General features: G+C 42.7%; 1 protein-coding gene and 1 long non-coding RNA gene across 3 annotated transcripts in view; one reads left to right on the top strand and one right to left on the bottom strand.

The window, feature by feature from the left end:
• Positions 1–1,230: 1,230 nt before the first annotated feature.
• The window catches only part of ZNF804B (zinc finger protein 804B), a 231,580-nt gene continuing 216,912 nt past the window's right edge, over positions 1,231–15,898 (top strand). The window contains exon 1 of one of the 2 annotated variants that reach the window (XM_086858305.1): positions 1,231–1,813. In XM_086858305.1, coding sequence (XP_086714431.1) covers positions 1,502–1,813 — 312 coding nt within the window. In that variant the 5' untranslated portion in view covers positions 1,231–1,501. Of the gene's footprint in view, positions 1,859–15,898 lie in introns of both variants that reach the window. The other variant, XM_086858307.1, reaches the window with a different exon arrangement.
• LOC147655909 (uncharacterized) lies at positions 10,002–12,815 on the bottom strand. Its single transcript, XR_015280516.1, has 2 exons — positions 12,717–12,815; positions 10,002–10,876 (listed from the first exon to the last, which is right to left on the bottom strand). It is a non-coding gene; the product is annotated as an uncharacterized LOC147655909 (long non-coding RNA).

The raw sequence follows: 15,898 nt of genomic DNA, 5'->3' as shown, positions 1-15,898 counted from the left end.
GATGTTCTCAATACATTACTTCCACCTTTGGTTATCCCAACTTCAGAGTTATTATGTTTTCTTTATAATATTGTATATTTATTAATAAAATACATAATAATATACTTGATGTTTTTTATATACGTACATATGTACATATGTGTAGTAAAACAATGTGGTATGTGAAATGCTATACAATAATGCACACTAGGACTGTACAACACTATTTTACATAAACAATCTAAAAATAACATTTGATTTGTCATGATCTCTATCAGTTTGGTGGATTGTGTGAGATTTTCTTTTTATTTATATTAAGTTCATAGAAAAAAAGCTCTTGAGAGACTAAAATTAGAATGATTGTGGCTTATCAGTTTCATTCATGAAATAACTGAAAGCGTATGCTTGTAGGAGATTAAGTGAAAAAACTGAAACAATTCTTATCTACAGTTTAAAGCAATGTACTTCGAAGAAATGAATGATCTGCAGGTGACTACTTAAGGCTGTGTGATTTATTGATTTATTTTATCGACTTAGCAAGCAGCAGAGCAGAGACGATGCTTGTGACCTGATGAGAGGAAACCGAGTCTGCACAAGCGGGTTCCGAGGTACCTCGCACCTCTGTCTTGCACAAGGGGAGAGGAACAACCCGTTCCAGCTGTTTTTACTGGGGAGAGATTTTCATACCTTCGTTTCTGTGTGAATCATGTAAATCATGACGCCACGCACCCCAATTATCGCGTTTTCGGGGGGACGACGGAGACAAGCGCAGGCAGGAGGCGGGGGGTGTCCAGGCAGCCCGGCAGGTGCCCCCGCAGTCCGGGGCCAGCCCGCGCTCCCACCGGCGCTTCCCGGCGCCGCGCCTGGATGCCGAGTGTCCCTGCTGTGCGCGTCCCCCGCCCGGGACGGCCCACGGGACGGCGGAGGGGAAGCGGGGTGAGGGGATGCCGGGGACAGGTGGAAGCGCAGCCAGAGGCAGGCGGGAAAGGGTCGTTACCTGCCGACATCGAGGACGGGAAAGTTGGGCGAAGAGAAGGAGAGCGGTCAGCGCATCCCGCTGCCTTTCCCCCTTCCCGGCCGCTCCGCCCGGGGTTGCCGGCGTCGCTCCCCTCCCCGCGGCGGCGAGGGGCAATGTCCTCCCGCCCGCCGCCGCCCCCGCTCCGGCCCTACCCCTCCTCCGCCCCCCTCGCACCGCCTCCCCCCCCCGGCGGAGGTGAGGCGAGGCGCAGCGCCGACTGCGGCGGCCGCACGGGAGGAGCGGTGCGGGCACCGTGCGTGCGCCAGCCAGCCCGGCGCTGGCCACAGCCATGGGGAGCAGCCGCCGCTCCAGCTGCCGCCGAGAAACTCCGCTCCGCATGTCGGCTGCGGGTGGCCTGCTCTGAGCAGCAGGAGGAGGAGGAGGAGGGCGAGGAGGAAGGGCCGTAGCAGCGGCGGACTGTGCAAGTTGCGCTCTGCCCTCCTTCTCCCCGGCCCGTCTCCCACCCGCGGAGCAGCATGCGGACTGGCCTCCGCGCTCCCTCAGATGTGCTCCGGCTGCCGCCGCCTCCAGTGCATCCTGCTGCTGGCAGCGCTCACCCGGGCGCTGGATGAGACGGGAGCAGGGAGATCGCTGCTGCGGTTCCGCCCGCTCCTTCATGCGGGCTTCTGCTCCGGCGGAGCCAGCACCGCCGCCGCGGAGGAGCCGGGCCGCCCTCCCAGCCCGCGGCCGCCCGCCCGGGGTGCCCGCATGGCGTGCTACCTGGTCATCAGCTCCCGGCACCTCAGCAACGGGCACTACCGCGGCATCAAAGGCGTCTTCAGGGGACCGCTCTGCAAGAAGGGCGCTCGCTCGCCGGTAACTGCCACCTCCTCGCCCCCTCCCTCACTTGCCCCCCGCACGGTAGGAGCGGTGCGGGCGATGCCCACGCTGGGGGCGGCCGGCGCGGGGCGGCTGCGGGGGGCGGGGGCCGTGGGCGCCGGCTCGGTCCCGCTCGGCGGGGCCCGGCTGTGGGCGCTGCCTCGCCGGCCGGCTCGGAAAAGTTTCTCCGTCGGCGGCTGCGGGTGCGTGGCCGCGGGGACGGGGCTGGGGGCGGTGCTGGCGCTCGGCGGTGGGGCGGGGGGCTACGGCTTCGCTGGGGCTTATCCGAGCACCGCGTCTCGGGCTCCTGCCCCGGGAGAGGTTAATTTCTGACGCTTTGGTGAGAAGTTGCAGGCTGGTAGAGGGGAAAGCGCCGTGTCGGCTCCAGGTGTCGCGGTTCAGTACCTTGTCCAAGGTTTGGACGCGGCGGAGGAGGGAAGCGATCGTCCTTGTGGTTTCGTCTGCCAAAAAACGCACTCGCGAGTTTGCTGGCGGCGCGTTGTGAGCAACCTGTCGAGACCAACATCTGGGTAGAACACGGGTGAAGTTTGGGTCGGTCCTGCGGAGGCTGCGGACCCGTCGAGCTACCCTAGACGGTGTCCGTGAGTCAATAAAGGCGTTCGTAGGGGCGAGCGGCAGCCCTGTGCTGCGGGGGGCAGCGGTGCCGGGGAGCCGCCGAGCGGAGGTGCCAGGCTGTGCCAGGCTGTGCCAGGCTGTGCCAGGGCTGTGCCAGGCTGTGCCAGGCTGTGCCAGGGCTGTGCCAGGCTGTGCCAGGCTGTGCCAGGGCAGTGCCAGGGCTGTGCCAGGGCAGTGCCAGGGCTGTGCCAGGGCTGTGCCAGGCTGTGCCAGGGCTGTGCCAGGCTGTGCCAGGCTGTGCCAGGGCTGTGCCAGGCTGTGCCCGGGCTGTGCCAGGCTGTGCCCGGGTTGTGCCCAGGCTGTGCCCAGGCTGTGCCCGGACTGTGCCCAGGCTGTGCCAGGCTGTGCCCAGGCTGTACCCAGGCTGTGCCAGGCTGTGCCCAGGCTGTGCCAGGGCTGTGCCAGGGCTGTGCCAGGCTGTGCCAGGGCTGTGCCCGGGCTGTGCCCAGGCTGAGCCCCGCTGCCTCTCCTCCTCCTCTCCCTGCTGTTTTGATGTCGTAGCCGCCTCTGTAGTCGCGGCCGAACTTTCCCTGTCGCCGTGCCGGGTGTCAGTGTGTGGCACACGGAGGGGTACGGACCTGCCACCCGCCGGGCCGGCCTTGCATGAGCACCAGGGACACCCTGAGCCCACCGGTGGGATTCCCTGGGCTTCGGCAATGCCGGGTTATGCCCCATAACACACCTGCACCCCAAATACCTTCCGGGAACTAAAGTCTGCTTTCTCTTTCTTGACTTTCAATGGCCAAAAAAGACAAGTATTTCACTATGCTTCCAAAATCCCTTCTGTGTTGTGCACCAGCACTCTGATAGAGCACCTGCAGGTTCTACCCTTGTGCTGCTGTGTCTGTCGTGTGCGATATAACACAACTGCGCCACAGGTATCATCCATCACCAGTCATTGGCTGCGCTGCGTTGGTGTTCTTTCACCCATGGAGCTGATCCACTTTCGTGTGTGGAACCCCCTGAAACGCAGACAACATTTACTGAGGTCTGTGTTCAAAATTAGGTCAAAAGGAAAAGATCTCAAAAATCTAAAATGGGAACAAGCTTGATTGCAAATACTTCTGATTTAGTAGAACTTTAACAACTGATGTTAAAGTGTCGAGTAGTATCAGAAGCATGGGAAGATATTGCCCTCCAAATGTTACGTTCCAAATCCTTCACTTTCCAATTTCTTTCTCTTTTTATCTGCCTAGTGAGCATGCATACCACTCCTCTCCATCTACATACTTCATGAAATAAATTTGTCTGACTCGACAAACAAATCATCATTTTAAACACAGTTCCACTAACAAATAGTAATTTTAAACATAATTCTGCTACGGGGTAGGAGTAATTTTTGTTTATGTGTAAGCAACAGAGAAGAAGACCAATGAAAACTGATGTTCCTTATTCCTTAAAGGTGTATTTTTTTAAAGGATTTTGTTTGTCTTCAGCCAACCATCTAGAGTTTGGTGGAAAAGGGAAAAAGTTACAAAGTTAATCTCAAGGCTCTTCCACTATATAGAAGTATTCTTTCACGTGAGCATTCCAGAGCTTGAAAAAAGTAGCAAGGGCACTTTGCATTGCTTTTCACTAAGACAGAACCTCTTGTTTCCTAAATTTGTAGTACCAGGAGTCGGTATGTTTTATATGTTTTGGGGTCATTTCTACAGAAAGGACTGAATCTTTGCAATCCTTAGCTTTCATTCTGAATTTTTGAGGGAAAACTTTGATTTCTCTACATTTTTTTTTTTTTAAATTTTAAATTTTTCTTTTTTTTTTTTTTCTTTTGCCTTTTTTTAGTGGCTACTCTTTGAAGCTAGTCAGGCTTTGAGGTCACAGGCTAAGCCGTGTGGAAGGGGAGTGTTGGACAGCTCATGGGAGTAATGGTGCATGATAAAGTTTTATTAATGCTAGGTAATTGTAGCTGTGTAATTTTTTTCATGTGTTTGATATTTTGAATTTACTGTTGATTTATATATGCCATTTCATATTTTGATATGGAAATTCAGATTTTAGGAGGTAAATAAAGGATTCTCAGTTGGCACAGTGGGCAAGAGTTTGCTATTAATTACTGAAAGCAGTGAGTGATCTGCAAGTGCCTACAAATTTATAACTTTCCAGACCACATCCTTCTTGCTGATCAGTGTGTATAAAGTTGGGAACAGTAAACAGCAAACAACACCACCTGGACACATTTTGCATTATGGATGTGGGAGTCATGCATATTGAGATTTAGTATTGACTGAGGTAGTAAAATTGTTTTAAACATGAAAAATGTCCCACACAATGCAAACAAACTCTCCAACTACTGAGCTGAACTTGGGACCTCTTCTTATACTTAAGAAAGGAGTCTTAGGCAAGTGGCATTTATTTGTATTCCCTGTGCTGTGGTTTTATTTAATCCCTCCTGATTATAACTTTGAAAGATACAAGTTATGTTTTGCAATAATTTTTAAAATGTTGAATTGGAAACAGCCTTGAAGATTTGATTTTATTATTTGTACCATTAAACAATCATCTGTTTGTACACCATGAGTGATCTTATGCATGAGTCTACGTAGCCTTTAATGGATAACGTGTACCTTTCTATATTTAAAATATTCTGTATTAACAAACCATGAAATGTCAGTAGACTTAAGGCTATGCTTTAAGAAATGAGAACAGTGGTGAATACTTTAAATACCTTTATCAAATTTCATGCTTTTATGAACAAGGTTTTTTTTTTTAGTCTGTGTACTTATGTAGTATTTATTTTGCTATTACTTTGCTATTATTGTGCCAGAAACAATTCTGGCCTTCTTCCTGGTATACAGAGAGACCTGTAGGTGTAGCAGTTCTAATGAGAACAAGATATGCAGAACTACAAGGATAACACACTTCACACACTTTGGGTATGTAATGAATTTGTTGTGATGTCATAGAATCCTTAAAAAAATTTACCTTTCTTTTGCCCACTTTTACATATTGGAGAAGGGAATAACTATGAATGTCATGAAGTTAGTGGTAATGAATTCAGAAAGTCTCATTAGAAGCAGTCACCAGTGAATCCTTTATCAGTGGAGTCTGATGGAGTTACATGGGGAAGGAAATGCCGAGTTTGAACATGACACCAACATTACTAAGGATAATGGACAGTAAGCCAATGAAGGAAGCTGCTTATTTTAGAGATCTGTTTCTGCACTTTAAGCCTTTCTATTTTATGTGAAAAGTTATATTCAGGAACATATTTTCAGCAAATTTTCTGTCTCTGAATATTGCTATTTAAGGAAGTGCATGATACAGAGATATTACGTACAGAGTGATGATATTGTCTATGGGATTTTTGAGTCCTGGATATATTACATTGATCTGTATTTTTACTGGTTTTACTTTTTGAAGTCATGATAGATAATGCTGTCACCTGCAGCTCAGCCTGCTCAGAGGTTTACTGCCATACTTCACAAACCTGGTAAAGCTGACACTGAAAAGGACTCGCCTGCAAAACTTTTAAAGAAACTTCCAGGATACAGCAGAAAATGGTACTGGGAATTCAGCAGATGGCCCCCTTGCTTCTGAATCATTTCTAAGCCAAGGATGTTATTAGGGTGCACTGTTCTGCCTGTGGCTTTTTAAGATAAGATATAAACAAAGTCTCGTTTACTACTCAGTATTTAAAGATCCCTTTGTATTTTCAAGGAAATAGAAGGCTCAGAAGACCCAGTGCCTAGCCAATTTCTGACTTGGCTAATTATTTTTCTTCCGTTGTTCCCTGCAGCTTCAGCTGAATACAGTATTTTTCATGTACTTCTCTAAGCTGTTTTCAAATAAAGCTGTCAAGCAGCTGCTCCGTTGCACTTGGTGCTTGCCTGAGTTCTTGGAGTTGTTGGGGGTGGGAAAGGCTTCTTTTCTGTTACACAGAGTTACCTTTTAAAAAGCACAGCTCTCACCCCATGTCCAGAGGCTCCAGTAGTTCTAATTAAGTACATTGCAGGTACTTGAAAATAATGATGGATTAGTTGATACTGAGCCATAAGCAAGCTGCTTTAGCACTAAAGCAAATATAACCAGGACTGAGTAGCACCTTAGCACTCTCTGCAGCAGATAGCGACTCTAGGCACTTGGAAACTTTGGAAACTTAAGTGAGCCTGAGGACTGAATGACTGTAAATAGGGAGCAGAAAGGCCACGGCATGGACAGCTCCTTCTGCCTGAGATCAATGCTACAAACACTGGCATAACCGAGTCTGCCACAAAGTGACAGTGTTGTGTTTGTCACCAGCCAGTGGCAAACATGTGCCAAGCACAGTTGTCAAAAAGCAATTTAAAGGCTAGACATAGTGGATGTGTACCATGTGAAATATGGTTTAGGTGACAGCAGGTTAAAGGAGGAGCCACCATATACCTGGGTGATTACTGGAAGACCAAATAACGTGTAGGATTCTGACTATAAGTAAATCATCCTTTAGCACTGTGACTGCACTCTCAGTAGCACTGAGAGCAGAGAGGAAGAGTATGCTGAGGCATTACAAGGAAAATTAATGGAAAGTAAAACTTAAGTTAGGAAATACATTCTAAAGGGACCAACAATAAACCAGCAATTCTAATAAATAATCCTTCAAGAAAAGGAAAAAGGGAGGAAAAGCCCCAAGTGTACTAACAAAACTTTGTGGAAAGAAAAAAAGGGAGAAATCATAAAGAAGATAGAAAATGGTGCTTTCACTTTTCTGTGCCAAAAGTCTCTGGCAGCTGCCTCCAGCAGAAGTGGCTGCCTGCCAGGGGGGATTCTGTGCACTCTTCTGAAAGCTTGGAGCTGGTTTACAGAGGTATCTGCCTTACACAAACCAAGGGCAGGCACTCCTGCTTAACTGTTTCTGATCTCATTGATTCCTGGCACTTTGTGTCTCAGAGTGGGCTGAGTGTGTTCCCTACCAACCCTCCTGCCACCACTGTGCTGGAGAATATGAGCATTCCCACACTCCACCTTACACTGACCTTATTTCCTGATTTCATGGTTCCTATTACAGTGCTTTTTGTGCAATTCTGCAACACGTGAGAGACAGAAAGATCTTTCAGAAAATGGGAATGTGCTTTTTGCCACATGTAGCCTTGCTGCCCATGCCTTGTATTAAACCTGGTTTTGAGGAATGTATCACTTCTGAGCATATTTCAATTCTAATTCAGTGAGTGGGTAGCACTTTGTATATAGCATTGCAATTAAATTTAATCATCTTCAACCAATTTCTGCTGGGGCCATTTCCTTCACCCGCAATTAGCAGTAATGTTAAACAGGTGCTTTATGTCTGACAGCACCTTTCCAGCATTCTAATATTTTTATTGGTCCCTCAATTGAGTTTGTAAACCCAGATCAATTTCTCTGTTATTCTGCATTTGGCAATGCTTGTTTGTCCATTAGTTCCAGAATTATTGCCATTACATCCCTTTACACTCTCAGTTCATATGCATTTTATTTGCCCAGAGCATAGCAGTTTAGTGGGTTTTCTTATTTTTTTTATTTTTTTTTAAATTCTGCACTGTGTACAAATTTGAAAATGAATGTAGAGACTTTGTGATTGTGAAACAGGTGCTCCCTTGGATGGTGGTCTGAGCTGTTAGCCAGGCTCTAAGCATTAAAGGCTGTCCTCTGCCTGTTCAGCCCTGTTTTCTGGACCCTTGCCCACATGTGCTGTCCATGGTAAGCACTTGCCTGGCTTTGCTGGGGAGGATGCTCCAGTTCCTTCCTCTGTCTAAAGGAATGTTTTGTTTTGACCACTTTACAACTAAATAAACTAAGTAACTTCATTTATGAATGCTTGCATCTGAGATTGGATTCCTAGAAAAGATAACTGTGACCAAAAACAATGTCTCATCATCTGAATCTACTTATCCCCTACCAAAGCTTTGCAAAAGTCCCCTGTAAAACCTACCTAAATGGAGAAAGAAAAGAAAGCTTTTAAAGGCTGGCAAAATGTAGGCATTTTTCCCTACTTGAGTTTTTCTCATGGACTAAGTATCCTTTGGCTGCAATACCTGGGGCTTTTTAGTTTGGGTGTTGGATTTTTTTTGTGTGTGTGTGGTTTTTTTTAATTTTTTTTTATGGGGGGTTTGTTTTTTTGTTTAGTTTGGGTTGGGTTTTTTGTTATTTTTGTTTCTTTTGTTTTTTGTTTGTTTGTTGGGGTTTTTTGCATTTAACATGAAGAGCCGTTGATAAGTCTTTTTATTATGTCACAAATGATCACTTTAGAAGACTCAATCATTACCTGCAAATGTAATTTTACTCACTTGTCCTGGGGAAAATGTTGACTTGTGTTGACTGTGGGAAAAAATAGACATTCAAAATGTTTTTTACCTGCCTACTGAAGTACTTTTATTTTAAAATGCCGCTGTGGTACACTGTGAGAGGTTTAGTTTTACTGCTTTATGTGTCTATCCACGAAAAACAGTGTATCACATTTGTTACAAAACAGAGAAGAAGCTGCAGACCTTCTTTTAAAGCTCAAGAATTAGGATTTTACTCTCTAAGTTTTGTACACCTACCATGGTAAAAAAAAAAAAAAAAAAAGGATTAGGAATAATTTACATAAAAGGTCAAATTAAATTTATTACAACATCAAGTCAATGTTAAAGATGCATTCACACACTGGCAGGAACAAGAATTCCCAAGATAACATGCAGTACCATTAAAACCATAGTTTGACCCTCACAAGAATCAAGCAATCTTCACTGGAGAATAAGCCATTTTGCAAACATTAGTGCACCCAGCAGTCTATGCATGTAAACATTTCTGAATAGCATTAAGAAGATCCTTTAAAAGAACTTTTTAGCATCCACATTGACATTTGTATACACTGTTTTTTGAAGATCCAACCTGCTCTGCTCTTAGCCTTTGAACCTTGCAAACTCTGAATGGACAGTATTAAAATGATTTGATTTATGTTGATAATCTGCATAGGTGATATGGTTACTGCAATAGGAGAGCCAGATATCTAAAGTTCAGTCCTGCATTTCTCTACTTTGTGTGGGCACATATCACTGCTCGTCTTGTAACATCAACTGCAGTGCTCAAGTATCAATATTAGTCATGGGGTAGGCACACATACCTGAAAATGCTCTTCACTGTGCAGAACATATTGTTCTGTGCACAGTCATAAGGCACTTTAATGACAGCTTTTTCTTTTTTCTTCTTTTTTTTTTTTTTTAATACTAGACTAAATTTATGTGCATACTTGATGAGATGTAAACATCATCAAAATTTTGTCCCAGTTTCATAGTTATGCATAATGATAATTGGCAAGCTGGTTCAAGTAAAGAAATAGAACTATTGCTGGGAGATTGCAGGCAGCTCTGAAACAATTCATACATTAATCAACTCTAGTTGATACCAATTTTTCAATTGATGTTTTCCGTGGAACACATTCTAAAACAGATTTAGTGCTTTTGTGTCAACAGAAATATTCTATCAATATTCTGCTCAGACTGAACTGGAGAGCTGTAGTTGGTGTCTTTGAGAACATTCTCAGTTGCAATCAGCTGTAAATCTGCAGCCCTCATTTCCAACTTAGACTGCAACATGTGAGGATGGCTTGTGAAACTAGATTAGCAAGTGTAAGCAGAGATTTCCTTAAAATACATCCTTTGATAGCAAAATATTTACTAGATTATATTTTGGGATTAAAATTATAAATTAAATCTGTATGAATAGTATGATGGAGAGTTTCTGTTAGAAAGAAATAGATGCAAATTCTTATAGTTATTAGGGTGTTCTGAGTATTTTTTCAAAGAAAAGTTTTCGTATTCAGATATTTATACCTCAAATTTTATTAGCATTTGTGAGTTCAAGAAGTAACCAGTACAAATTTTTCATATAAACCAGTCTTCATTTTTCTGTGCTAATCATTACATTTTCAGTTTGTCTTACACACCTGTGAGGTGTGTAAACTCTGACCATGGATTTTATTGGGAGGTCTAAGAAGAAACAAAATGTGTATATTTATGCCACCCTCTGTTGGACACTGAAAAACCCAGTTATGATCTTGATGTATTGAGCCTGCTCTTGAGCCCTTGTCTTTGATTGCAAGAAGCTTCTGGTGATGCATTAGAGGTTGGCAGAGGATGACTCTGCAGGATCCTCGCATCAGTTGCTCGGTGAATGTTGTGGTCCAAATGCCGGCTAATGCGAGTGGTCCGTGGACTGGATGAAAACAAGGATTTCTCAGTGTGGGAAAGGAGCTGCTGACTTCCAGATGCTGCACTGATGGCTCCTCTTAGGGTGTAGGAACACAATATCCAGGATTCCCACCATGCATGTGGCCACAGGTGTGTGCCAAACAGCAGCTGTGAGGATTGGAGCCGTCCCGGCACGGGGAGTGGCTGCCTGGTCTGATGGGCACGGAGCAGAAGCTGTCACACAGCTACTGAGGACTACTTCAGGAAATGAAGCTAAAAACCACAATTGTGTAGGTCCCTGTAGAAAACAAACTCACAAGGTAATGTGCATGCAAGTAGTCTGTGTGTACCAAATAATAAATAAACATCCCATAAATGTCACTGAATACATATGCAGCTTCTCCAAGCTGTCTGAATGCTTAACTGCTGTCCTTAACAAGCTGTACTACTGCTCTTCCTGTACAGAAGTCCAAGGCTGTTTTGTTGTGTACATCTACAGGATGATAGCATTTTTTCCCTTTAATGTTTCAATATACACTTACTTCACTTAAAAAAAAAAAAGATAACAAAACCCATATGAAAAAATAGTTAAGTCAGACAAATGAGGAAAAATCAGGTTGGTGCTACATACAAAGATTTCAATTTTCATTTGAATTATAAATATATCCTTGGCTATTCAATATGGAAAAAGAGGTAATATAAGGAGCAATGTTGGAGACATTGCTTATTCACAAATAAGCATCGGTATTAAAAAGTTATTTTTCTGGGAGTGAGTGATAAATTTTTGTGATGACTGATAATGGAAAAATCACAGATTTGTGCTCTTTGATGCAGACGTATTCATATCCTATAACCCAAAAATTGCATTGAAATAAGTATTGAATATGAAAACTTGCTGATTTTGTACTTTGTTTGTCTTCTGCTGAAGACCTCTTTATAATCAGTGTATTCTATACTATGTGCAGCAGGAGGCTCTTATTGTGTATATATACTGCACAATAGATATGTTTTATTGCTTAGCATTATAATAAGCATCTTTTATAAGTTAAACTTAAAAAAAACCCAAATTCAATATTGTGGTTATTTATCTCAAAAGTAAATCCTTCCTGAAAAATAAACAAAAAATGGCCTTCAAATTTATTCCCTAGAGGACATGTCTTATTTGAAAATGATAACACCTTGTGGAGAAAGATACGCCTTTCATTTTGGCTAGGTTAATAAATCTGGGCACCAGGCTTTTTATTGTATAAAGAAGATATGATGACTTGAAATAGAGGGTTGTATCCATATGCTATGTTATTACTTTTAATGGGGAAAGGGTAATAGAGCAAATAAATTCATTATTTGTTTGGGTTTTTTTTTTTCTTTTGACAGCTATCTGCTGTTTATATTGTTATTTCTTCACCTTTAAGAGTCACTGATGTTGTAGGTGATTGAATTTGGTATCTGTGGGTTGTGGAATCAGTCTTTAAATATTTATGTTGATTTGCATGACAGCTTTCATCAGTAGAGATCATTATAAACAGCAAATTGGAAGAAGATAGGAAATTCCTTTCCTTGAAAGGGATTTAAACAAGTTTGCAGAAAGACTTAACAGAGCTTGCATAATCTTCACCGTCAATAAAAACCAAAGGAAGAGAAACGTGCTTAAAATCTGTAGCAAAAATATTTTGCTTCCACCGTGTATTCTTGAAGACTTGCTGTTTAAGTTATAGTGAGTGAGGCTTACTGAATATGTACACTTAGGAATATTCCAGTAGAAAAAGTTTTCAAGGCCCTTCTTTTTAAATCTGGAGTTTGTCTGTAAATTTCAGTAATAAGGACATTGAACACCTTTCCCTCTATAGAAATACAGCTCCTTATCCCAAACATTTCCCAAAATATGTCTTGTAATAATATTTTTTCCTGATGTTCTGTCTAGTACTGTCTGAAGAACAAAATTATGATTCAGAAAGTGCTTGAAATATGTAATTTTAAAAACTATTTTTACTGCTGTCATTTATTATTGTACCAGGCAATATAGCAACCTTCAATAATTAAAAAAAAAGAAAAATAAAAAAATCCCAAACTCAGCAACACCCCAAGCCACCCCAAACCATGCCCCCAAACACAGCAAAATAATCAGCATGTGAGATCACCATGAACTGATGAATCACTGACAGCCTTTCTTCCTATGTGTGCTCAGGTAAAGTTCAGATCTTGACCTTCTGCTTGACTGGGAGCCATTATAGAAACCCTAATGAGCTTCCTGATGGCCTTTTAAGAGTAATAACTGATTAAGTAATTGTAGCACCTTGTGCTGAAGTGTTTTAAATACTTAAAGACTTCTGATCCTCTTCCTAGAGAAAAAAGCATGTCTGCTCAAGTTATATGATGCAAAAGAAAATGTTCATTTTATCATTGTTAGGGTACTTCTCTATGTTTATTCTTCTAACCTCTGGCTAATAAGGATGGTGATTGCAGGCATTAGGCATTAGACAACCTTAAAAAGATTGATGCTTCTGATTACAGCATACTATAGGATAAATTGTAGGGTTCAAATCTCTCACAGAGTTAAAAAGGATATGTGGCATCTGAAGAAGCATAAAGGTGTCAATTTTCTACTTGATGGTACTAATATATTTTGATAAGATCTGCATATTAAGAATGAGCCCTCAAATACAGTGATTTAGTGCTGCAATTGTACACTACTTCACATTGAGGAGAAGAAACAATAAAAATGTGAATCCTTGCCTCTGCTCTGAAGGACAGTGAACAAAGACTTGTAGGCACTACAGCTGGCAGGCGTGGAGAGGACTCGGTGTTGAGAAGTGACTGGCAAGAGGAACGGAAGGAGGATGTGTACAGGGATGAAGTAAATGTGAACAGGGAGGTTAATTGCAAAGTAAATGAGTTTGCTACAGAAAGCACTGAGGCTCAGATCCTCAAAGGCAGTGTGTGTGTGTATTAGTAAACAACACCAGGGACTGTGCCAGGCATTGGAGCTTAATCAGCTAAACAAGAATTGTTTCCAGCATGTTTGTGCTGTTGAAGAAGTAGCACTGCCCCAAACATTTCTTGGAGAGAGTTTGGGAACTAGGATAGGGCAGAAAAACATTAACATCAATGCAGTTTCAATTCCAAGAGAGTTTAACAGCATTGATGAGCTGCTCAGTGACAGGTAAAAGACTCCTTTTTTAAACTGTCTTTGAAATCCCACCTGTGTATGGAACTGCAAACCATCTTCAGGGCAAGCTGCTCAGACATCATTGTTCCCAAAAATGTAACTTGCATTGAGAAAAGGGTGGGTGTCATAAGTCAAAATTATGTTGGGAAGCGTTGTGAAAAAACCAGAATTGATGGCACCACTAGTGCTTGGGCCTATGTCTGAGCTCTGCTCAGTTACTAAAGTGCAGCCTGGGCTCCAGCTCCATCAAACTCTGCAGAAAACAGGGCAGTGTCTCAGGTGTTGGGACTTGTGAAGATTGCAGGGTAGTGGCTGGATCTCCCAACAGCAGTCTGGTGGTTGGATGAGATGAAGTGGCTGGATTTCCTCCCAAATCCCATTACAAATCTGTCTCGTGCTCTTGACAGGAGGATTCCTAGTAAATGTGATATGCATATGCTGACTGGAGGAGAGAAAGTTCAGCTTCACCATTCAGGCAGCAAACTTCAAAGATACAGAGCAGATGAGAGTATTGGTGAATCATAATGAGCTTCTTGGAGTACTTTCTGTAGTTTCTTTAAGCAGTCTTAAAATTCACAGGAAGCAAACATGCAGAGTGACTGTTCAGGGTCAAATTTTAACCTGTGTAAATCAATCTGTTAAACTGCATTTTCTAAGACTGTTTTATGCCAGCAAGATTTGGTCCTTAGATTTTATTTAGATTTTTGTTAGTAAGTAATGTGGTTAAAGTTAGTGAATACTAGTTGCTAGGACCTCCAGGGTGGAAGCATCACTGCAATTCAGTCACAGAACTTCAATTAGAAGGAAAATACAACAGTTCTCCAAACATAAAACCTTATTTATTTTTGCTGGACTCTATAAAGTGTCTTTTCTGTAATACTGAAACACAAACAATGCTGGTTAAATACAAGCCATGCTTCTATAGCAAATGTATTCAAGCAGTTACTAGAACACCTTTCTCCTTATGGAGCACATCTTTGATTCACAAACTTCCCTGAGACAGCATGCGCAGTTTGACTCAGAACTTGCTGCCACCTTCCTTATTCTCATAGCAGATAGCATTAAGAAAGAAATTATGGGTTATTCACTGTGGGATGGTGCTATACTAGATATATATTTTAGAGACTCATCATAGTAACATTGGGGCCACTTACTTTTAGGATCCAGATTTCTGGTTGAAATAAATCAGATCTTAGTAAAAGACACATATAAATCACTTTTTATCTTTTCAGAAGAGAAAAAAGCTCGACAGAAATCAGTTGCAACTTTTGCTGGATTACAAATGCAGAGCAGTGCCTTCTTGAAATGTGAATTTGTGATCAGTCTTAATATCTCAATATTAGCTAATATTATTCCTAATCTAGTATTATCTTAATATCTTAATATTAAACTTCTATCCAGTTCTCTGCTGTTACACTTTTTGTGTCTGAGTGACTAAGCTAGTTAACCAGTTAACCTTGGCTGTTTGCCTAGTGAAGTGATTAGTTTCTTATGAAGTAAAAGTGTCATTTTCAAGTTTCATTTGAAATCTAATGCATTATCCTTTATTGATATAAAATGGATTTTCTGGGTTTGTATGTTTAGCTGCCCTGTTAGGGATTTCTATTTGTTTATTTTCCTTTAATTACAGTGTTGAGACACTGTTAATTTCCTCCAACATAATATGTACCAGAAACTTGCCAACAGTCATTATCTGTAAGGCTGCTTGGGGAAGAATCCTGCTCTTTAATGGCTTTAATGGGATCCTTCCCTCAGATAAAACAGGAGGGCTGGCATTTATTTCCACATAAGATGTGTTTCTTCACAAGACTAGAGAGCCACTGTGCTGTTTCAGTCCTGCAGGTGAGTGCACACCAGGAATGCTGTGGGAATCTGTATGGCTGCAGGTCACTGAGCACTGGAAAGCTTTTGAGCTTGGTTCTTTGCTGGACAAAATGGATTCACCTTTGGGAGGTCTGACTGCTTTCATGTTATTGATGGCACCACTTGGCAAGTGAGAGGTCTAGTTGTCTTGGTCTATTACCTGAAGGTGGTAAATATTTCCATTGTGACTCTAAGTCCTGGAAAATGACATCTGTGGGTATGCCAGAGGGTTTGTGAGACTGCTTCTTCTTCTCCAACTGGGGTGGATTTATATGATGACTTTCTGCTGGC

This window comes from Cyanistes caeruleus, chromosome 1 (assembly GCF_971803275.1).
Source record: "Cyanistes caeruleus chromosome 1, bCyaCae1.hap1.1, whole genome shotgun sequence".
Lineage (NCBI taxonomy): Eukaryota > Metazoa > Chordata > Aves > Passeriformes > Paridae > Cyanistes > Cyanistes caeruleus.
The sequence above is the reverse complement of the archived record's forward strand: the minus strand, read 5'-3'. Positions and strand labels throughout refer to the sequence as shown.